Source organism: Gekko japonicus, unplaced genomic scaffold (assembly GCF_001447785.1).
Source record: "Gekko japonicus isolate JY-2015 unplaced genomic scaffold, Gekko_japonicus_V1.1 scaffold94, whole genome shotgun sequence".
Lineage (NCBI taxonomy): Eukaryota > Metazoa > Chordata > Lepidosauria > Squamata > Gekkonidae > Gekko > Gekko japonicus.
This window is the reverse complement of record NW_015174274.1, coordinates 1,813,047-1,836,486: the sequence shown is the minus strand read 5'-3', so window position 1 is coordinate 1,836,486 and position 23,440 is coordinate 1,813,047. Positions and strand designations below refer to the sequence as shown.

At 39.8% G+C, this 23,440-nt stretch overlaps 1 protein-coding gene across 1 annotated transcript in view; it reads right to left on the bottom strand.

The window, feature by feature from the left end:
• Positions 1-23,440, bottom strand: part of LOC107120958 (macrophage mannose receptor 1-like) — a 138,675-nt gene that overhangs the window by 76,751 nt on the left and 38,484 nt on the right. Inside the window, exons 12-15 of the mRNA XM_015423750.1 lie at positions 22,195-22,343; positions 21,562-21,761; positions 14,682-14,803; positions 7,709-7,784 (exon numbers count right to left, since the gene is read on the bottom strand). Coding sequence (XP_015279236.1) covers positions 7,709-7,784; positions 14,682-14,803; positions 21,562-21,761; positions 22,195-22,343 — 547 coding nt within the window. The remainder of the gene's footprint in view (positions 1-7,708; positions 7,785-14,681; positions 14,804-21,561; positions 21,762-22,194; positions 22,344-23,440) is intronic.

Here is a 23,440-nt window from a genome sequence, read left to right as displayed (position 1 = left end):
GAGCGGTTCGGCTAAACGCTTAATGGGCTGTTGAACGGTATAAGTGGAATTTCACAATTTGGAAGAGTTTTATTAATTTTTAATAACGGATTTAAGACAGAGACAGAGAGCTGGGTCATGGTCGACTCCGAAGATGGCTAAGGAATTGCAAGCAGCAATGGAAGCTATGGAAAAGAGGATGATGGATGCTATTCAAGATCTGGGCAAAGAGATGGAGGAAGCTCAAGAGAAAAATATGGCCAAAATGAAAGAACTAGTAGTGTCGGAGGTGGCGGACCTTAAAAAGGAAATGGGAGAAATTAAAAAAGACTTTCAAAGTTTATCATTAAAATCGACTGAAATGGAGAAGAAAACACAAGAGATAGATCAAAAAGTGGAAACAGTGTTGAAAGAAAATAAACGGCTAGACACAATGATGGAATATAGGGATATGCAGAACCATCTTAGACTGAGAGGGGTGGAAGAAAAAATGGATGATGATATACGTACCAGAGTGATTAAAGCTGTTGCAGATTACTTACAAGAAGAAGAGGATGACATAGAATTTAATTTTGATTTATAGAGTAAACTCAGCATATGCACAACAGAAGAATCTGCCAAGAGATGTGATAGTACAGTTACTAATTAAATGGATAAAGGAAGTTATATATAAGAAACAATTTACGGAACCATTGGAAATGGATGGAAAAAAGATAATTATAATGAAGGAACTCCCCAGAGCAATCATTCAAGATACAAAGAAATACAGATAAATTGAGACAGCTGAAAATAAGGTACAGATGGGAAATACCACAAGGAGTGAGCTTTAGCTTTCAAAGCCAAAGATACACGATCAAGACAGTGGAACAAATGATCAGATTCATGGCGGATAATGGTAAGGACTTTGGAGATAAATAATTCGACACCATGATGGATTACAAATTGATATTGTGGAATGTAAATGGGCTTAACTCACCCAATAAAAAAAAATTGTGAAACATTGGCTGGGGAAACAAAAATGTAATATAATTTGCTTGCAAGAGACTCGTATAAAAAGCCAAGACTTTAAATATTTGGTCGCCAAACAACTGGGAGAAGAATTCTATTCCTTAACAGGGAAAAAGAAAAGAGGGACTGTGATTTATATCAAAAAGGAACTGGAACGACTTCCGGTTGATGGCGGCATGCTCACGGACTCACCTCCTGGACCTCCAGGGGGTGTATCCGTGCTCCAGCGGACGGAGGGGATGAACATGCTCATAACCCCCCCCAGGGACCCGGAGAAGGGACCCCGGCCAAGGAGCTTTGAGGGGGTAGCCTCTTCTCTGGCTGAATATCAGAGAATTGAGGCTCCCCCTTGCTCCAGTGGTTCTTCCAGCCGAGAGACCTGATGGTACAAGTGAAGCTAGCCGGGTCAAGCTCAGGAGATCAGGCGTTTGAAATGATGAATGAAGAGGGGTCGGAAGACCAACTATGAACGTGAGTCAAATGAGAACTGATTTTTAAACGAAAAGACACTCCCTACCCAAAGCGGTGAAACGGCAGAAGTGAGTGGGGGGAGGGACGCCTCCCATGCCCATAAATCATTGAGTGAAAGAGGGAGTGAGTGGAAGAATAAACACAAAAGAGGGAGGGAGTGGAAGAATAAACACAAAATTGCCGAGAAGTACTCACCCATAGAGCTATACAGATAAGCGCATATTCAGAGACTTTAAAATTTATTGCGAAAGCAAAAAAACGAGAAAAAGATGGCGGGGAAGAGAGACAAAGAGAAACTTTTAAAAACGAAACTAGAATCCCCGAAGCTAGAAACGACCAGTGAGACGACGAAGGCGATGACGAAGGTCATGCGCCCTCTGCTGGAACAGCTCAATGTATTTAAAGAACAGATGTCTGTTGTAACAGCAAATATTACTGCACAACAAAAGCAGCTGCAAGTTGTGACAACAAGCATTACTGCTCAACAAACGCAAATAACGGATTTGATCCAAGTAATGAAGCAGGATGCAGAGAAAGTAAAGGAAATGGCTGAGACAACGCAGAAAGTGAGGAAGAAAGTGCAAAAATTGGAAAAGAAAACTGTTTCTTTGGAAGATCAGATGCTGCAAGTGCAAATGGATAAGGCCAACATGGTCCTGCGCTTCCAAGGGTTGCCAGAGAATAGAGGAGAGAATCTGAAAGAACTGATGAGTGAGCTACTCGCCCCAGCAACAGATATAAAGACGGAATTGTTACTCAATGACATGGATGTGGCCTACAGGTCATATTCAGGATATATAAAGAAAAATAATCTGCCTGGAGAAATTGTAGTAAGATTCTCGAAGAGGCACATCAGGGATGCTATCCTGAAAGCAGTGGCTGTGACACCCCTGAAGGTGGGGGAGAATGCGGTCAGAACGCTAAAGGATATTCCATTTGAAGTAAGGCAACACAGAAAGAAATACAAAGAACTTGTGCTTTTCCTCCAAACAAATTGGATATAAATGGCTATTTCCAGAAGGAGTAATATTCAAGATCAAGGAGAAGAAGGTCAAGATTGACTCTGTTCTTAAAGCTCAAGAGTTTCTAAAGGAGCAGCTGGGAAGGCCAGAGGACGAGAAAAAAGAAGAGGATGATAAGTCCAGTGGAGAGCTTGAAACTGGTTCATCTGGCGAGGACTCTTTGTCTGAGCAGGGGGCATCAGCCCCGAAAAGTTCCTACAAACTGCGGAAGAGAGAGAAGAAGAAGTAAAGGCTGAAGGACTCTGAATTGTGCCTTTGAGAACTTTGGTTCAGGGGATGATGGGGGGCACTGTTATTGGGCAATTAAATGTAACTGGGGATGGTTAAAAGGGTTAAAAGATTGACACAGTTCATAAGAAGTACAAAGATGAAAAGTCTGAATGAAGTATAAAAAGCTAGTTGGAGATCTCCTCTCTTGAGTTTTTAGTTAGTAGTGGGTTCTTTACTTTCTCCCTTATATGTAGTTTTCCCCTTCCTCTTTTTTTCTGTTCTAGTTTTTGTAGTGTTTAAAAAGTGAAAAAATAATAAAAAATCCCCCCCGGGGGCTCAAAAAAAAAAAAAAAAAAGGAACTAGAACCCAAAGAAATTTTCAAAGATAAAGAAGGGAGATATATCACAGTGGAATTGACTATGCATCAAAAGAAGACTTTGATAGTGAACATTTATGCACCTAATGGTGCAAAAAAGAAATTCTTTGAAGATCTGATCAAAGAGTTAGATCAGGTGACCTACGACCAAATTGTATTAATGGGAGACTTTAACAGTACTATAAACAATAAATTAGATCGGAAATCGAAGAAATCAGATGAAAAGATAGGGAAGTTAACAAAAGGTTTTTTTTAAGTTGGCCAAACAAGAAAAGTTAGAAGACTTATGGAGGAAGTGGAATCCTACTATCAAAGATTTTACATTTTATTCAAATAGACATGACTCTTTTTCAAGGATTGACATGATATGAACGACTGGGGAATTAGCTTTAAAAACACGGAAAGTGGAAATTATGCTGAAAGTAAATTCAGACCACAACCCAATAGTATGGATATCTAAAGAAGAGAAAAGACAATTTAGATGGAGAATGAATGAAGACTTGTTGGATCAGCAAGAGATCATAAACACTATAAGTAAAGAAACCAAACATTTTTTTCAAATGAATATGACCCAAGGTATACAGATACAAACAGTTTGGGACGCATATAAAGCAGTAATGAGAGGACTATTAATATCATTGAATAGTAGAGAAAGAAAAAAGAGATTGGAACAACAAACTAATATGCTTGGAAAAATTTGAATAAAGGAAACAGAGTTGAAGAAAAGACTGGGGAAAAAGAAAATAATTAAAGAGATTCAAATTTTACAAGAACAACTGAATACATTGTTGAATCAAGAAATTTATTGGAACTTGAAAAAATTACAACAGAAAACATTTGAAGGGGCAAATAAACCAGGGAAATTTTTGGCGTGGCAACTGAAGAAAAGACGGGAGAAGAAAATAATAAACAAAATTGTAGATGGAGATAAAGAAATCGTGGAAAGTAATGGAATTAAAAGAGCATTTTTCAAGTATTATGCAAATCTTTTCCAAAAGAAACAAATAGATAAAGATAAAATAAGGAAATATTTGGACAAAATGAAGACGACAAAAATTTCAGATGATATTAAGACAATGCTAAATAGCCCAATCATGAAAGAAGAGATTTACAAGGCAATTCAGAAGGAAAAATTAGGGAAAGCTCCAAGACCAGATGGTTTTACTGCAAAATTTTATAAGAAACTTAAAGAGGGGCTAGTACCGACTTTTGAACTCTTGATGAATGAAATAAGAACAACAAAGAAAAAAACAGAATCGTGGAAAGAAGCGACAATTTCGCTTATACCTAAAGAAGTGCAAGATTTAACCAATGTGAAAAACTACAGACCAATTTCTCTTTTGAACAATGATTACAAACTATTTGCGAAAATTATTTCGGAAAGACTGAAGACATATTTAAAGGATGTTATTGAAGAAGAACAAGCTGTTTTTTTACCGAACAGACAGATAAAAGATAACATTAGAGTGGTGATTGACGTAATTGAATATTATGATAAACATCCAGAAAAAGAGGTTGGTTTTTTCTTTGTGGACGCCGAGAAAGCTTTTGACAATTTAAATTGGGACTTTATGTACTGCGTGATGGAAAAAATGGATATTGGAGAACCATTTAAGAACATTATTGAGGCAGTCTACTCGGAGCAAAGAGCAGCATTGGTAATCAATGCGAAGATGACGGAACACTTTCAAGTACAGAAGGGGATGAGGTAAGGGTGTCCGCTATCCCCATTATTATTTATATGGATATTGGAAGTGATGCTGAGACAGATTAAGGAAGATAAAGAAATTAAGAGCTTGACCAACAAAGGCTTCTCTTATAAGTATAGAGCCTTTGCAGACGATGTAATGTTTATAGTGGAAGATCCTTTACGGAATTTACCATTGCTCATGGAGAAAATAAAAGAGTTTGGAGACTTAGCAGGTTTCTATGTAAACAAAAATAAATCTAAGGTGATGTGTAAAAACATGATGGGTGGGAAACAAGAGGAATTGCAGAGACTGACACAGTGTCAAGTTGTCAAAAAGACTAAGTATTTAGGCATTGAATTGACAATGAAGAACATTGACCTTTTTAAGAATAATTACGATAAACTTTGGCCCCAAATACAACAGGATATTAAAAAATGGAATACATTAAATTTGTCACTTTTGGGGAGAATTTCGGTGGTTAAAATGAACATTTTACCCCGTTTGATGTTTTTATTTCAGACAATCCCAATAGTAAGAGACGCAAAGATATTAAATGCTTGGCAGAAAGATATCTCTAAGTTTGTGTGGGCTGGGAGGAAACCTAGGATTAAGATGAAGATTTTATGTGACGCAAAAGAAAGAGGGGGATTTCAATTACCAAACTTTAGACTATATCATGAAGCGGTTTGTTTAACATGGCTACAACAATGGATTACCTTGGATAATAGAAAACCGTTGCCGTTAGAAGGTCATGATTGTAAATTTGGGTGGCATGCCTATTTATGGTATGGAAAAATAAAAATGAACAGTTTTTTCAAGCACCATTATTTTAAAAGAACATTAATTGATACATGGATCAAGTATAGAAGGTATTTTACGGACGAGAGACCACTTTGGATAGTACTGGCAGAGGTAATCAATCCATATACGACACATAGAGGTGAAGACTGGATACAATATAGAGACATTTTGAAACCTGCAGGGAAGACGTTTGATATGAAAGAGGAAGACTTGGACTTTAACTATGATTGGTTGCAATATAGACAGATTTATGATTTGTTTAAGACAGATAGAAAAACTTTTGAGTTTAGGAAAAAATATAATGAAATTGAAAATGTTTGGTTTGAGGGAAGTAAAAAGCTGATATCCAAAATGTATAAGATATTGTTACAATGGCATACAGAAGATGAAACAGTTAAGAAGCAGATGATAAAGTGGGCTGTTAATATGAACAAAGAAATAGATATGTTATCTTGGGAATTTTTATGAGAAAATGCTATGAAAATATCAACATGTAATAATTTAAAAGAAAATTGTTATAAGATGATGTATAGATGATATATGACACCAAAAAGATTGCAAATATGAATAGTAACATGTCAAACAAATGTTGGAAATGTAAAAAAATAGAGGGCTCTTTTTACCATAAGTGGTGGACTTGTGAAAAAGCAAAAATCTTCTGGGCTGAGATACATGCAGAAATTGAGAAAATTGTAAAATGTAAGTTTAAGAAAGAACCTGAAATATTACTTTTGGGACTTAAAATGGAAGAAGTTAATATGACTAAAAGGACCTTGATGTAGTATATGATTACAACAGCTAGAATGATATATGCTCAATGTTGGAAACAAGATAGAATCCCTGAAATTGGGGAGTGGATAAAGAAATTACTTTTTATGGCTGAAATGGATAAAATGACAAAGAAACTTAAAAATGTAGAAGCGGAAGAATTTTTTGCAGACTGGAAAGACTTTAAAGATTATCTTGAGAAATATTGGGATGTACGAGACAACTTGATTTGCTTTGAGAACTATTGAAAAACTTAATGGTATCAAAAGGAGGTTAAATATATAAGAATAATATTAACTGAAAGTGTTACCTGTAAACTGTGATCAAAGGATTAAGGGGGAAAGGGAGGAAGCTTAAAGGTGAGCTCGAGGTTGGAGCAATGTGGGAAGCCAATAAAGGGGGGAATGGAGAAAAGGATGTATGTATAATAATATGATTTTTTGTTTGACCATTTAATATAGCCTAATAAATTGTTTTGGAAAAAATAGATTCCTGCTTGACTGAGCAAATAATGCTAGCATGCAAAAGAATAATCAGCAATCTAACTCACTATGTCTTTAGACTACTAGAGTTCTTGCAGTTAGATAAAGGCATAATTTGTGTGTTTGCGTTAATATTAAATCAAATAATTTATTTTCTGTCAAGGTTAAGGTTAAGGGCAGTGATTGTTTTTGACATTTTACAGAAAAATCAATTTCTGGTCTTTGCTTATGTATTTCTATTATCCCTGAAAACAGAAGGGGCAGATATCATAAGAAAGGGCCCTTATCTGGCACCCAATAGTCAGGCAAAAATCCATTTTGGGGAATACGTGGCTGTGCCTCAAACCCCATAATAATAATGATAAAGTAAAACAAGGTTGAGAAGCAGTGTCACAAATAAAATGAAGCAAATGACTTCGGGGTTTTGCTTAATCAACCAGTTGCAAATTAGGAGCGATCGGACCTCTCTTCACTTGGCAAGCCCAATGATATAAACTTCTACATGATTTCATCGTCCAGAATGAAAAACGACCATGAACTCTTGCACACACTTGTCTTTCATCAGTGATCCATGAAAACAATCTGTCAAAGTCAACCTATAACAAAAATAAAGGTTCATTAATTTTTTGTAATATTCACTAGAAATGATAGATTTGTATGATCTGTTGTACAATGGAATTCATGAATGTTGTGCACCCACGGTAAAATGTGTGTAGAAGAACTTGGACTGTCATGTCTAACCAAACAGGTCAAATGACCTATATTAGGTGGTCTCAAATTCATGGAAGAAAATATTATCTTCAATATTATCTTCAAATGATTATCCTCAATATTCTTTAAAAATGGATTCTGAAGGTTGCACAGTTTTGGTGAGATTAATATAATAATAATCTACTTACAGGAGATCCATCACTCCAAGTATTCCCTATGTCAGAGTCCAAAGAATTAAAACCAATCCAGGTTGAATCTTCAGTCCTAAAATTCAACAAAATGTTATGTAGAAGCCAGTAAATATGGAAAAATTTCATGACACTCAAAATTTGAATGTTTGAAATATTTAAAATATTAATGTTTAGACTGCAGATACTCAGACATGCTTTCGGCCAGACCAGACTAGCAGATAGCTGATGTATACATAGGCTTGTACTAATTTGCTTGTTTAGCAAAGGCTCATGGGGCATGCTTTTGAAACGGCCACCATGACAAGGAGAGATGGTATAAAGCAGGACTGGGCTAGCTGAAAGGACAAGGGATTGGAACTTCCGGTTTTCGGTGACTCGCAAACGAATGCCTGCCATCAAGCTCCGATGGGTGCGATTTGGATCTAGGCAGCAGGGAGGGGGTTCAGAAGCTTTCAACCCCCCCACAAAGCTCTTGAAAGGAGCTTCTAGCCTGGAGCGCTGGAGGAGCCGCTCCCAAAGCTGCAGCTGAATGATCAAGGCTCTTTTTTGCTCCTGAAGGTCCTGCTGCCCTGAAGCCAGCAATGGTGCTCAGAGACATTACCGGACCAGAGCATGCAAGGACTTAAGCAAAGGACTCTCCCTATGGAATGATATCCAGTGGAAAAAAACAATGAGTTTCAAAAGAAAGACAAAAGTACAGAGGGTGGAAGACCTGACAGTGAGATGGCAAAGCCCCATAGAGAAGGGGGGGGGAAATTCTCAGGAGGAAGAACCCTACCCCATAGTGATAAAGCAGTGAAATGGGAAGCAAGCCAACAACAAGCTGTTAGAAACCCACCCAACTAAAGCGGATTGCAGCGGGGCCCGTTATTCAGCCTAGAGAGAAATCTTGGAACTTTTAAGAACTTTTACCTTAATGTGAACAATGTCACAGCGTGGGGGGGAAATGGCATCCAGAGGCAGAGGCACCACAGGAAGCGCCAGCACAGCATCACCGGTCAGAAGACCGGAAACTACCACCAACTTAGCTGGTATGATTTCTGAAGCCTTGCGCCTCCTATTGGATCAGCGGATGAACCTCAACAAAAAATTTGATGACTTGCAGAAGGAGTTGAAAGAGACTAAAGAAAAATCGAAGATGGTCAAAAAGCTAATACAAGTTGAAACTAAGACCAAAGAGATGGATCAAAGAATGGACATTGCTGAAAGAGAAAGAGCTTCTGAAAAACAACAACTATTAAACTTGCAAGTGGAAAGCTCTTTATATGTTTTAAGATTTCAAGGGGTACCAGAGAAAAAAGATGAAAATTTAAGAGAAATCTTAAACGAAGCATTGGCCCCCTTGATTAACAGCAAACCTGAAATATTGCAAGCGGACATAGACATGATTTATAGAACTTATTCAGAGTTTGTGAAAAATAATAATCTTCCAGGGGAAATTTTTGTTAAATTTGCAAAACAATCAACAAGAGACTTGATACTTAAAGCATCTACTGCCACAACATTAAAAATCCAAGAGGAAGAGATAAAAGTACTGAAAGATGTACCATATGAAATACGTAAGAAGAGGAAGCAATACAGAAATATTACAACATTTCTTCAAAAGAACAATGTCCAATATTGATGGATTTTACCAGAAGTCTTTATATACAACTACAAAGAGAAGGAGGAAAAGATTGACTCTCTCTCTCTAAAGCATAAGCTTTCCTGAAGCAGCACCAAACTCCGACCAAAAAAAGAAAAGAAGCAGAGGAAAAGAAGGCGACAGAAGAAAATAGCGATCATCAGGCGTCAGCCACTGACAGTTCTTCATCTACTTCGATGTCCCTGGGGGAAATCTTTGACTCTGACTTTGTTTCTGATATGGGAGCTGCTGCACCCATATCTTATAAAGTTAAAATCCCCTGGCAGAAGAAGAAGCGTAAAGACAAGAAGACATCTAAATGAAGATCTAAGACCTCTCTATGTCAGAAATTTAAGAATTTATAATATTGCTCAAATGCGATACTAAAATTAAGAATTTTTTTGTTCTTTGTATTTGAATACTTATTATTAAGTAATTAAGTTATTTGTTGTAAACTTGAATATATAGGGAAATACCCAAAGTGCAAGATAGTTCATTATTTTAACTTGCTACTCTGAATTTTTAGTGTGTCGTTTTTGTAGTTTTTTTTAGTGAAAAGCAATAAAAAATCTATAAAAATAAAAAAGGACAAGGGGTGGGTTTTTTGGCCCCCAAAGCGGATTTTTTTATTGCTTTTCTAATAACTACAAACAGGAAATTAGGAAAGGGAAACTACAGTCTAAGGGAGAAAGTAAAGAAAACCCTCTAAAAAACCAAGAGATGGTGATCATACATACATTTGCAAAATTACCTTTAAGCTTCAACACAAGTTAACTTTCGTTGAAAATAATCATCTATCTATTTAGATACAACAATTCTACTTTCATCAAAAGACTGTAAAAAGATATACAATATATTTATTTTAGATATTCCAGAGTAGATTAACAATCTATTTTTTTCCCCTTTCTGTGTCTCAACTGATAGCTTTGTTTGGGGGCAGTAGCCCCCAATTTAGAGTCAGAGTCTTCTTTGGAAGATCCAGCCTCTCCTTCTTCTTTGCTTTTTTTGGCAGCATTAGTCGCACCTTCTCCTGCCGGGCTGTTATGTTGAAGCAAAAACTCACGAGCCTTTTCAACAGAGTCAAGCCATTCTTTTCCATTTACATATCTAAAAATTAATCCCTCGGGTGTTAGCCATTTGTAGGAGACATTGTGCTTTTGTAGAAATAAAACCAAATCTCTGTATTTCCTTCTTTTCCTTCTTATCTCAAATGGAATGTCTTTCAATACTCTTATGTTTTTGTATTTTATCTTCAAGGTCGTTCCATTAGATGCTTTCAATAGTTGATCTCTCACTTTTCTTTGGGAGAATCTTATTGTAACTTCCCCTGGCAGACTATTCTTTCTGATAAATTTTGTATACAATCTGTGGACTGTATCAATTTCGCTTTGAAGTTGATCCGATGTCATCTCTGCCAAGGGAGCTAATACATCGGTAACAATCTGTCTCAGATTCTCTCCTTTCTCTTCTTGGACACCTTGAAGTCTCAAGACATAGCTTGCCCTTTCCATTTGCAGCTGTAGTACTCGAGACTCTTTGATTTGGCATTTCCCCCCCAATGCCTGTAGTTTTTTATTCATCTTTTTTGAGTTGGTATCAATTTCTTTCTTGTTCCGTTTTTTCAATTTTCTGTGTATTAGCAGCCATTTGTGCTTGTTGTGTATCGAGTTTATTGTCAATTGCAGTAATTTTCTCCAGTAGAGGGCAAAGTGCTTTCGACAACAACCTTTGATGTTCCGCAGTTGAGTCCTGTCTAGGCACAGAACTCACAGGGCTGGAACTTCCAGGAAGAAGTTTTGCTTTCGCTTGTATGTCTCTCTGGTCCCTCACAGGTGGCGCCATGTTTGAGAGTTGTTTACTTTTATTAAAACTTTGTCAAAGTCTCTGGAAGTTCTTATATCACGCGGTAAGCTCTTACAGTCTCTTTATTTTAATCCATTCACTTTTTGTAGTGCCCCCCCTTTTCTAGCTTAAAATTGCTTGTAAACAGTTCTTAATGGAGGAGAATCCCCTCCCCCCTCATTTTCTTTTGGGAGGGCCGTGCAGTTTTTCGTTGTTCTCGCTTGTACTTAAACTCACATTTTCAACGATTGTTCGCTTGTGTCTAAAAGCGCTTGATCACCAAACGCTTGCTCTGGTGTGCTGTTCTTGTTCCCATACAGGATGCTCCACAGCGGGACCATCGGGGCTTGGAGTAGCCCCCCCTTACCAGCTTATCTTGCCAGAGGAGGGCTCTCTAGCACCCCATGGCTTGGAGCCCATCACTCGGGCTCCTGGGGTGGCGCGGCCGATCGTGCTCTTTCCCAGCGGTGGGCGCTGGCAGGCTTCTCCTGGAGGTCCGGGAAAAAGCGACTGCCATGGTGATTGCCAAAACCGGAAAACCAGGACAAGGGATTATTATTGAGGTGCGCTGAAGGTAGTGTTCTTTGAAAGGCAAAGAATGTTTCTAGGCTTTGGATCCAGAAAGGACACAAAGCTGAAACTGCTGGTTGGAAAGAATTGAACTCTCCTCCCTGGGAGAGCAGTGGTGGCTAAGAAGAGCTGAAGAATCTGGAGCAGGAATTGCTGACAGCTGAACTCTTCATTGACTGCCTGAGATCAACACCCTAGTACAGAGCTGCCCTGCTTCATCTTGCCCGGAGGAAAGGGGAACTACTCCTAGGGCAATGAACAAGCTTGAAGATTCATCCAGCATGTTCACAGGAAAAGTTCCTGCTGTTGCAAGAAGGCCTTCTGGATATCTGGGACTCTGGATGAACCCACAGTACTGTCTGCACATCTTACAAAGTGGGTTGTGAGTAGAACTCTCTGCTCTGGGGACACTGGTTAATGAACCAGTATTGATAGTTTTGGGAATATTTTTCACAGTTGCGTTGAGTTAATAATATTTAAATAAACTGGGTTTATATTTTGAATTTGTGAACATTACTCTAGAATTTGGGGGTTACACTATATCTTGGGGCAACTCATTAATATTTCATAAAGTGCGTACATTATAAACTCCTAAGTGGATCTTTGTACTAGGAATGTATGCTCAAGCCACATATTCTATTCCTTTAAAAAGAATCATACCTTGGACTTTACTAATAACAGCCCTCACTCTCCCAGACTGCTGGTTGGATCAAATCCACTGCCAGGGACTTAAGAGTTATTTATTTAATTAGATTTTTAGGCCACCCTTCCCTGCAAACAGGACTCAGGGTGGCTTACATCAACGGTAAATAAAATAAATAAGTTAAATTAAAACCTGCAAAAAATACATATCAACAAATAAAACAATCCATTCCAAAATGGCACAAAAAAATTCAGCTTCCACAAGCCTCTTACAGGGGTTGCAGAGGATGGAGGGTAGGATAGTGCCAGAGTACATATTGACCCATTGCTGTCCTCAACCAAATGCTTGGCAGAACATCTCTGCCTTACATGCCCTGAGGAAAGGTAACAAATCCCATAGGGCATGGATGTTCTCTGGCAGAGAGTTCAATCAGGCAGGGGCCAAGGCCAAAAAAGCCCTAGCCCTGGTTGAGGACAGCCAGATCTCTCTTGGGCCAGGGACCACCAAGAGGTTCTTACTTCCTAAGCGTAGTGCACTTCTGGGGGCATACTGAGAGAGGCAGTCCCAAAAGTATATGGGTCCCTGAACACTAAGTGCCTTGGAGGTCAAAACTTGGAGGTCAAAACCTTGAATTTGATCTGGTGCTCCACTGGAAGCCAGTGCAGCTTGTGCAGCACAGGCTGAATATGTGCCATGAGAGGGGTTCCCATAAGGACCTGTGCGGCTGTATTCTGGATCAGTTGGAACTTGCAAGTCAGCCTCAAGAGAAGACCCATGTAGAGCAAGTTACAGTAGTTCATCGTGAACTTGCCACCAAACTTGCTCCCATCATTTGAGTTCCTGTTTCATCCCCCTAAGTTCAGTAGTATACCAAGGGGATGTTTTCTGCTGGGGACAGAGAGGACCTCAGGGGGGGATTTCATAGATGGCTTCAGAGATACGGGAGTTCCAGTCCTCTATCAGCTCATCTAAGGAATCGCTGGAGGGCACTGGTTCCTGCAGAGCATTTTGGAACCCAATTGGGTCCATTAGTCTCTGCGAGAAAGCATAAATCTGCTCACTGCATAGATGGGGAGGGGGACACCCACTGAACCTTCAGGGTGCAATGATCTGACCATGGCACCAACGTCTTGGCCATCAGATCCATATCTACCCCCATGCTGCAGATTAAATCCAGCATATGGCCTGCTTGGTGTGTGGGCTCTGATACAATCTGGGTGAACCCAGTGCTGCCATGGATGACACCAGGTCCACAGCCTGCTGTGAGGAGGCAGCATCATCATGGGTGTTGATGTCCCCAAGGATTACAAGCTTGGGGGATTCCAAGACCCAGCCAGCTACAGCCTCAAGCAGGCTTGGAAGGCTGTCTGCTGGTGTGCTAGGTGGACAGTACACCAAACAGACAGCCAGACTCACCTCAGTGTCCCAGACCAGGCATACAAAATCAATGTCGGTAGTCATCAGGATGGGGAGCACCCTGAAGGAAAAACTCTGTTGGATAAGTATCACTACCCCACCTCCTCCACCCCACTGTTCAAGACTGAAGGTCTGAGAAACCTGGAGGGGGCAGCTCTTTCAAGGCAACTGTTTCACCTTCCCTTGTCCGGGTCTCGGTCACACATGCCAGGTTCGTTTCTTGTGCTGCAGTTAAATCCCACAGTGTCAAGGTCTTATTATTAATGGACCTGGCATTGCACAGCAGCAGTGTTGTGCTGAAGGGTGTGTGTGAGTATTCCTAGCCATCTCACCCACATGTCTTATGATGGGATGAAAGTTGGAACGGGACTGAGCATCTCCATCTCCTTCCACTCCACTTCCATTCCATAGAGTCCCATTGCCATACCTTTCCCTGCTCCCATCACCAGGATCCCCAGCTGTCTGCCAAAGTTCAAGTCTAAGATTTGATCCTAATACTTAAAGATACGCATTCATTGGCTATTACTTCAAGCATATAAATGCAATTGGAGAACATAGCCCACAGTGGCTGTATGTTTCCCTCCCACAGGGCAAAGACCAACTCCACAAAACGAGATCATAAAAAGTATGCCCCACAGCCCTGATGTTAATCAGTGGTCTATCCACTGCTCCTTTTTATGCTTAAAAAACATAACAAAATCCATTCATAATGTCCTGCTGTCATGTCCCATCAGACCTTCAGCATTCACCAGCAGTGTCTATTGTGATATAATAGGCTTACACATGTTTCAGCCTGTGCACACGTCAGATGCTTTCCTAAAACAGTTGAAATGATTTTGGACCCTGAGATAGAAAGGATATGTTATGACACTCACAATTCCTGTAATTTGCTTTGTTCTTTGTCACTATGGATGGAAGCCAGGTCTCCTCCAATTTCTCTGCAAAAATCTCGAGCTTCAAACCAAGTTCTCTTGTTGTATTTTTTCTCTCTAAAAATCTAAGTGTAAAATAAGTATAGTGATATATTTTGGTGCCAATTTCAACTCTTTCCTTCCAGAACATTGCTAATTCCTGTCTATTCCCCTGACAGATCTTGGCTCATACCTTGATAATCTCTCTCCCCCCCTTGCCCCCCCTTTTCTGAGCCTTCATCAGATCCCACCACTTTGACCAGTGCCACCACCAATGTCTAGGTTATTACATTCAAACAACTTTTCAACATTTTTGATCTTGGAAGAGTTCTGTGTGTTTATCATATTTTTTTCCTAATGGCAAAACATTTATGCTATTACCTTCATTTTAAAAATTGATAACAGAATAGAACTTTACAGCAGGCTTCACATTCAAGAAGTGGGGAAAGTCAAACTGTGAATTTCCTGTCTTCTGCTGTAACTACAGAGGACCATGTTATATGTATCAGAAAGTTTTGCTGAGAAAATTCTTACTGATGTTGTGCCTGAGCAGGACTATCATCCTTATATTGTACAAAATACCTTCAGGTAAAATTTGATTTCTACACTGTCTGGAACATGCAAAATAGGATTCACTAATGCAGTTCACAGGGATCTCTGTGATTTGCCTTCATTCCTATTTTGAATGTAAAATCATACCCACCCTTTATCTGCATATGAACTCATCTGTGAAAAAATTTAATAAGGAAACTCATGACTAGACCACTTTTTGGGACTGAGTGAATATGGAAAACTAGCTTAGCACATGGGAAATGTGGGGAAGTTAACCTTTCTTAAATATATGGCAATGTGCTCAACTACAGATACCCATAACCTTTTTGCAACTTTCATCATTGCTATGTCCTAGATATTGACATATTCTTTTGCTAAGGAGTGAATACATTAGATTGGTTCTTCCATTCCATTTCATTCTGCCAGTGCAAGGAAGTTTCTGCCAACAGGTTCTTGTATCAACGAAACATTCTTGTGTAGGAGGTATATACTAGGGATGGTAGAACAGAATGGTAGATGAAAACTCATTAGTTCTTCTGTCCTTCCATACATTCCATACATTATCATTTCTTCCTGGTTCTTTGTTTACAGACATAAAAATTTAAAAACTGGTAGTGTCATGTATGGAAGTATGGGTTGGTGGTGGCCAATGTGGGTTGTCAGTGGAGTGGCAGAAGTCCTCACATCCCTACTGGCAACTCTAATCTAGCCACTGTTCTGGTAATATATACATTTTCCCAACACATAATAGGGCAAGTAGGCTTTGTGCTAAATGGCCTGGCACCATAACCAAGAGTGCAGCAATTATTTCATCTCTAACTCCTTTATAGTAACAACAAAATAGCAACACAAGGGCTATGGTCTCTATCATTCCTGCACCTCAAGGACACAATCAGCCCTTTGAAGTGTCTTGCTTGTAAAGACCCTCAAGGACTGCTAATGGTAAACTGTTACAAGAAATTACACATTATGTAAAGAAATCAAACCTCCTTCTTCATGTGAATAATAAATCAAATGTTATACAACTGGTTTGCAACAGTTCTACATAAGCAAGGTAGAAAAACACTAGAACAAGTTCTCTCATACGAAGCACAAACTTAGTTGAAAAACTACAGCAAGCATAACTGATTGGATCCTAAAGTGCCCTTCCAAGCATAAAGGAGGCCTTCCATCGGCATATTGATGTAGATAAACTGGAGAACAGAGGTATGAGTGGTAAATACAGAAGAGTCAAAGGCCAAAATGATACAACAACAACAACAATAAAGTAATACAGAGGTGCAAGATGACAGCCCCCCATATTTAAGAGACATCTGTGAGACAGGAATACAAAAAGCAAGTAAAGGATAAGAACTGAATGCATTGTGTCAGGAAAGAGGAACCAGAGAAGCAAGAGCAGAGTTACTTGCTGAATTCTTTAAGTACACCTTGGTCTGCTTTTTGTTAATGCACTTAACGAAAGATAAAGAGATTAAAAGAGGATGAGAATCTATATAAATGAACTGAAAAACAACAGAGATAAGTCACCTGCTGATGAAAGGTGCTAGGGCAGTAGGATATGGGGCAAAAGAGCTGACTTGCAGGAAAAGAAATTTAGCTATCAAGAAACATTTCTCAAATATTAGGACAATGGTGACTCAAATGAGTGGTGGGGCACGCAGTGTGTTGTGAGAGAAGCTGAAGTGGCTTGTATTTGCTGCTCTGCTCAGTGTGGTCTGAAGCCCCCCTCCAGCATAAGGAGCCTTCCTCTAATGGAAGTTTCCCGGAGAGCTTCTTTCAGTGGAGGAAAGTCCCTTAGGCAGGAGGAAAGCTTCAGATTTTGCTGAGTAGAGCCAGTGTCACTTGGGGGAGGGGGAATCTGCATTGGTGCATGGGAATACAATGGAAGATGGTGGAAGATTATATATCAGTTAGCATTTAATTGATTTTGAACTGTTTGTTTTAGATATAAATGCTGCATTGTTTAAGAAAACACTCTGAGGAAGACTTATGAAAGGTTGATAAGTTTGGACAACAAATTTCCAGAGAGGACGAGTTCCAGTTTCTAGCTGAGAGAGAATAGACACTTGTGGGCTTTGCTCTGCTGAGAGGGAGTAACTTTGTTTCTGTTGTATTTTATTCTACTTTGGTTTTAGCTTCAATGCTTTTGTATTTATATTTATTTTGCTTACAACTCCATCCCTTATCCATTTTAGGAGGAGAGGGTGGGGGAACTAAGGGTCCTAAATAGGCGAGTTGGAAGGTATTTCCAGCATCACAGTTTTTTAAATTATTATTATTATTATTATTATTATTATTATTATTATTATTATTATTATGTAGAAAGAAGGTCCAGGTAAGTGTCCTAGCTGTGGCTGGTGGGGCGGCAGAGGGAAGGGGAAAATAGAGGGATGCAAGCCGTATTTATTTCCTTCTGCTTAGCTATAAGGCAGGGCTGTCTCAAGTCATTTTGCTGCCCCAAGTGGCTAGTATGGGAGGACAGCCTCATGGTAACAGGTATAGTTCCCTCCACCATGACTTATGTTGACTTGGGGTTATGCAGTGGCAGCTAAAGTAGAAAAGCACCTCCTCCTATGCCATGTCTTCTAGGTTCCAAGGGTCTGGAAAGTGGTTCCATAGCCAGTTACAGGGTTGCCAACTCTGGATTGGGAAATACCTGGAGATTTGAGGAGTAGAGCCTGGGGAGGGCAAAGTTTGGGGTGTGGAGGGACCTCAGCAGGGTATAATGCCATAGAGTCCATTGCCCAAAGCAGCCATTTTCTCCGGGAGAACTGATCTTGGAGATCTCCAGGTGCTGCCTGGATGCTGGCAATACTAAGGGGAGGGCCAGACCTGTAGATTTGAGGGGTAGAGTCTGGGGAGGGAAGGGTTTGGGGTGTGGAGGGACTTCAGCAGGGTATAATTCCATAGAGTCCATTGCTCAAAGCAGCCATTCTCTCCAGGGGAACTGATCTTGGAGATCTCCAGGTTCTTCTGGGAGGCTGGAAATACTAAGGAAAGGGACAGACCTGTAGATTTGAGGAGTAGAGCCTGGGGAGTGTAGAGTTTGGGGTGAGGAGGGACTTCAGTAGGGTATAATGCCATAGAGTCCACTGTCCAAAGCACCCATTGTAATAGCTGGGACATTTTCTGTAGGGGGAATGATGTGCTGTGGCTGGGGAACACTGTAATTTCTGGGAGATCTCCAGGCCCCACAGAGAGATTGGCAACTCCAGGGACCATTTAAGTGAAGATTGGGATATATATTTTGGCAACTCCTGTGACCGTTTAAGGGAAAATTGGGATATGTATTTTACCTCAGGACATATTCAATGACTCTCAACAGCAACAACGAACTGTTTAGAATGTTAGAGGCAAAGGCCCAGAGGTCATTTCAGGGGGAACTCAGGGGATCGCAGTTCCCCCGGGTGAGGTGCGGGGGGCGGGGCACATGATGAAGCCCCGCCCCCTGCTTCCGGCCGCCCCACTTCCGGCCCTCATTCAGCCAGGAGGATGCAGGAGAAGAGGGAGGGTAAGTTGCTTCCTCCCCGCCTCTCCCCACCCCTGCCTGCCTGGGGCCAGGGAGGGCCTTGGCGGGGCTTCCTTGCACTTCCACCGGCCTTGCAGGTCCACCGCCGGGCCCCTGATGTCAGGGGGTGTGGCATATGCTAATGAGTTATGCTAATGAGTTCCCCTAGCTCTTTTTCTACGAAATGACCCCTGCAAAGGCCAATCAGGCCACATACGGAAATGACCTCTGTGTTCTGACTAGCTTTTGGGGCAGAGGAACAGCAAACTGTTTAGAATATTGGAGGCGAGACTCGGGCAACGCAGCCAGTGGATTGGGACAGCTTCTGAGTGTTCAGGAGAGTCCATGACCAAAACAGAATTATTATATAGAAATATTACTTCCATCTTGTTTTTCTTTCTGTGTTTTACTGGGCTGCGGCTGTTTTAGCTTTTAGCTTTTAACTTTCAACTTCTAATTTTATCTGAAAGAGGTTGACCTTGACAGGCATGTGATGCTGAGCTCAGATGAGGGAGGCAGGAACTATAGGAGAGGCTGGGAGGTTTCTCTGCACCCCCTTTGGCAAAGCTGCTGCTGCTAGTTAGTTTATTAGAGAAACCTTGAGAACGAGACACTATTTCATCCCCTCCTTTCTTCGCTGTTTTATTTATTCATTTGTTCACATTATCTTTATCCTTTTTGGCAGGGATAATTGTTTTAGTAATTCTGAATTACTTATTTTATCAGTGTTTTATTACTATATTTTTAAAATGTATATTTTATATTCTATTCCCCACTAGGGATTACCTCAATGGGTTTTAATCTGGTTGTCTTTATCTATTATAATTTTAGGTGAAGGAGTTAAAAACCTCTATTAAATTTATTTTGGCTATCTATCTAGTGAAATTGGTTAAACCTTATTAGATTGATATTAACAATGGGAAGGAAAAGGTTGCAAGCCCTCCATGAACAAACTACCCCCTTCTAAACAGAGTAAGATAGAGGAATTTCTTACTATAAAAACCTCCAATAGATTTGCCTCTCTTTCAAATGAAGATATGACACCACCAAATCCTTTAAATATTTTTTCCTGATCCCCCTCTGGGTTCTCCTTCTCAAATAACCAAATTAAATGAACTTTTGAGAAAAAATAAAGATAAGAAAAAACAAATAAATTTGGAAATGCTGGCAACTCAGATGCTACTAATTTCTGATACTGTGGGGAAAATCTTTGAAAAATTAGATATATTGACAAAATATGTGGAGGATTTCCTAGGAAAGGGAAATAAGTAAAATAAGGGAAACAAGAGTATAGAAGCGAAGGCAGTAGTGTTATCTGTCAATGAGAACGCAAAAGCCATGCAAACAAAAAGATGGGATGTTATGTCAGTCTAAGGACAAGGAAGAGAAGGGTGGGTGCCTAACATGGAAAAGGCAATTTGAAATTTGTATCAAACTCGGATCCTCTTTCACACCCCCTGACACTTGAACGTAACAAAATAGTGTTGAACATCCTCCCCTATAAAGGGCGAGTGATAAATTGGATAAGTCAATGAAATGCCTGAGAACATCTTTCTTATTTGCTACATAAGCACCCATCTTCTATTGATTTAAAATGTGTGGAGTGTATCCCGGTATTTCTAAGAGGTGATAGAATTAGGCTTCATTTCTATTCCCCCCAGATTCCAACTTTAATATTTTTTATGCAGGGATATCTTAAAAGATACCAGGTGTTCCCTGTACAGTCATACTACCCAAAAGGGAAGTCATCTCTCTTAACAAACTTGGAGGCCTCACCCTGGACGAGAAAGAATAGAGTAGAACATGTCCCTAAACCTAGCAAAATAACTGAAGAGTAAGAATTCCTTATTGATTCCACATCGCCAGAAACAGTATCTAAGAGGGGAAATGATTATGTAAATAAACAACTTGATGAGCTTGACTTTTTGCTTCTTAAAAACATAGGCCACCTTTTTGGACATTTGTACTACTCTGTGTCCTTCAAAGCAAAAGTCATCCTCTCATGCCCAGTTACATGTAGCAGTATCGCAAAGGAGGGACAAAGATACAACTGAGTTCTTTGCTCCCATTCTACAGGCAGCTGACAGGTACAGAGGAATCCTGAAAACACCTCCTATGTCTAAATAAAGCATGGTTCTATCCCCGAGTCCTCACTGATCAGGCAAAGAGAGTTCAACACTGGGACACAAGATTAGCTGAGCTTTTCTTTAGCTGAAACAAGAGAGGATTTTTTTTTAAAAAAAATGTATGTTTGGATTCATATGTGAAATTACGTCTCCAATTTTTAGTCTAGCAAAAAATTATACCCGAGAAACCAAACTCTAGAAAACATGACATTAAATCAAGCAATATTATATAGGACATGTAGAATTCCTCTCAAAGATGAGATTACTTAGAGAGGCAGCCAGTGGACGTAATTTAGATATGGAAGTTCTCTGTCAAGATAAGTTTGGATTCAGTGATCCCTGAGTTTGCTTCTAGGGTTATTTTTTTATGACATTGTTTCATGCTTACAGCAATCTGCTGACTGGGACTGCCTCCTCCACTATCCTAAAGCACCTTACAGAACTTTAAAACACAAGGCATTGACAGTTCTAGAAAAGTCATAGATGATCAAGAAAACTTTGCACTTAAATAAATACTGCATTCTTAAATAAGAATGATGGTAAAACTTTTAAAGTAAAAGACAATAGGAAGTTCCTGAAAAGTTTCCTGACAGCATTTTCTACTTTGTTGCTTAAGCTAGTATGTACCGTAGCTTGACACAAGAAACTGTATTCCTACTTTGAAGCATGAACTTGCTGTTTCGGTTCCAGACCATCCTTCTGGGCAAGGGGGCAGTGTGGTTGTTGTTGGGGCAAGAGTTGTTGTCACACCTTCTGCCCATTGTTTACAGATGAATGCTGCCTTCTCCTCACAGCTCACAATGTCCCACAATCCAGCTGCAGTTCCAGTTCTCATAGCAACACAGCCATGATTTTGTCCTTGGGGAAAGTCAATGGAATTAAACTTCTTTTTAGACATGTACCAATTTTTCTTAAATGGACACGCTCTGTTTGAGAAAGTAACCCCCCAGAGTATATCGATGTAACAGAATTTAATTTCTACTGGTTTTAGATCACTGTCTCAACCGTATTAAACTTGGGGAACCTTTCTTCAAATCCCATTTTCTTCACCATCTGTCTTTCCACTCAGCTTTCTTTTCCTTGGATCTCCTTCCTCTTTTTTTTATCTCCTTTCCTCTCAAAAATTGCCATTTTTAAAAACTCTCAGCAGCTCTCAGTTTCCTGCCTCACATTCTCTCATCTCTACTGTAACCATCTCAACGACTGTGGCTCACTTTGCTCCATCTCCCCAAAGAGCCCTCCAGCCAGTCGGTGTCACTCCCTGCAGCAGGTTCACTACAAAGGTACCTACCAGGCATCCCTGAGTTCCAGTGGCTAAATGTAACTGAGTGTCCATTAGTCCAGTTGAATGTCCAGCCTTCCGTTATCTCTGATATGCCAATCCAGAAATACTTTTCTGGACGTAGCCCAACTAGACTAGTTAGGTAGGCTTGTTCATATCTGTAGAACAGAATAGGTAATTAGTGTGGGCAAAATGATCCTTCTGCTGATTTTACTGAACATTTAGACTGAATTGATAATCCACACACACTCTAGTTGGGTGTGTCAGGAAACATTCTCTGCTGTAAACTTTATGTGAACTAGAGAGAAATATCTACTCTTTGTGTGAACTAGAGACTACACAGATAAATAGATTGCACTTTTCCTTAAAGGTTCGATATACAGAGGGTGAGGATATGCAAATCGTCCCTCAACCTGCACACTTAGTTGTAAGAACCAGTTCTATACCTACATCTATCCTTTTTGTACTCTCCACTCCCTCACTGGGCCAGGCCACCTCTAATAGTTAGAGCCAAACCTGTTCCCTTTTAATATATGCTAGTCTCCTTTGTACCCTGGTGGTCTGGTAGAGAAAGCCAGCAATGGTCAGTCAGGGTGCTGGGAACCTTTGGTGGGAGAAAGGGGAGAAGGTAGAATTAAAAAGACCAGGTTAACTGATTTTTGTTCAGATAGGGTTTAGAGAGCTCTTAGGCAGCTTAGGGATTTTGATTTTGTCTCTAGTTGCTTTAGGGGAAAGACAACTGTTTAGTCTGATAGCATGAAGTGGCCCACACTAGTTTAAGGTTCTCTTCCATAGTCTTTTGGGTATATTTAAAAGCTACAAGTGGTATATTATACCCAATTAAATATATTGGGTATATTTAAAAGCTTCAAGGTCCTCACTTGAAAGGCTCTAATCTAAAGGGTTAGGAAATCTATGGAAGAACTTCATAGGTCTTAAATTAGAAGTATTTTGACATTTGCATGAAGTTGATCTTGAACATTCATAGTTTAATTTCCCTTTCCAGTATATTAAAACTGTTTCTTTCTTTTTAAAAAAAATCTCTGTTTTTATGGAGAATTTGTGTATTGTAGCTGCAAATGGACAGTTTATTTATTTGCTTGCTTATTTTAGTTGTCTTTCCAGAGTCCTGCTCAAGGCAATGAAAGATGCAGTGTTTGCATATAGAATTGACACATGAGCTTTGGATTAAGTGATTTGTATGGCGACAACAGAGTACACGAGTTTACTGGGCCAGATGGGCCAAGTGGTTTTG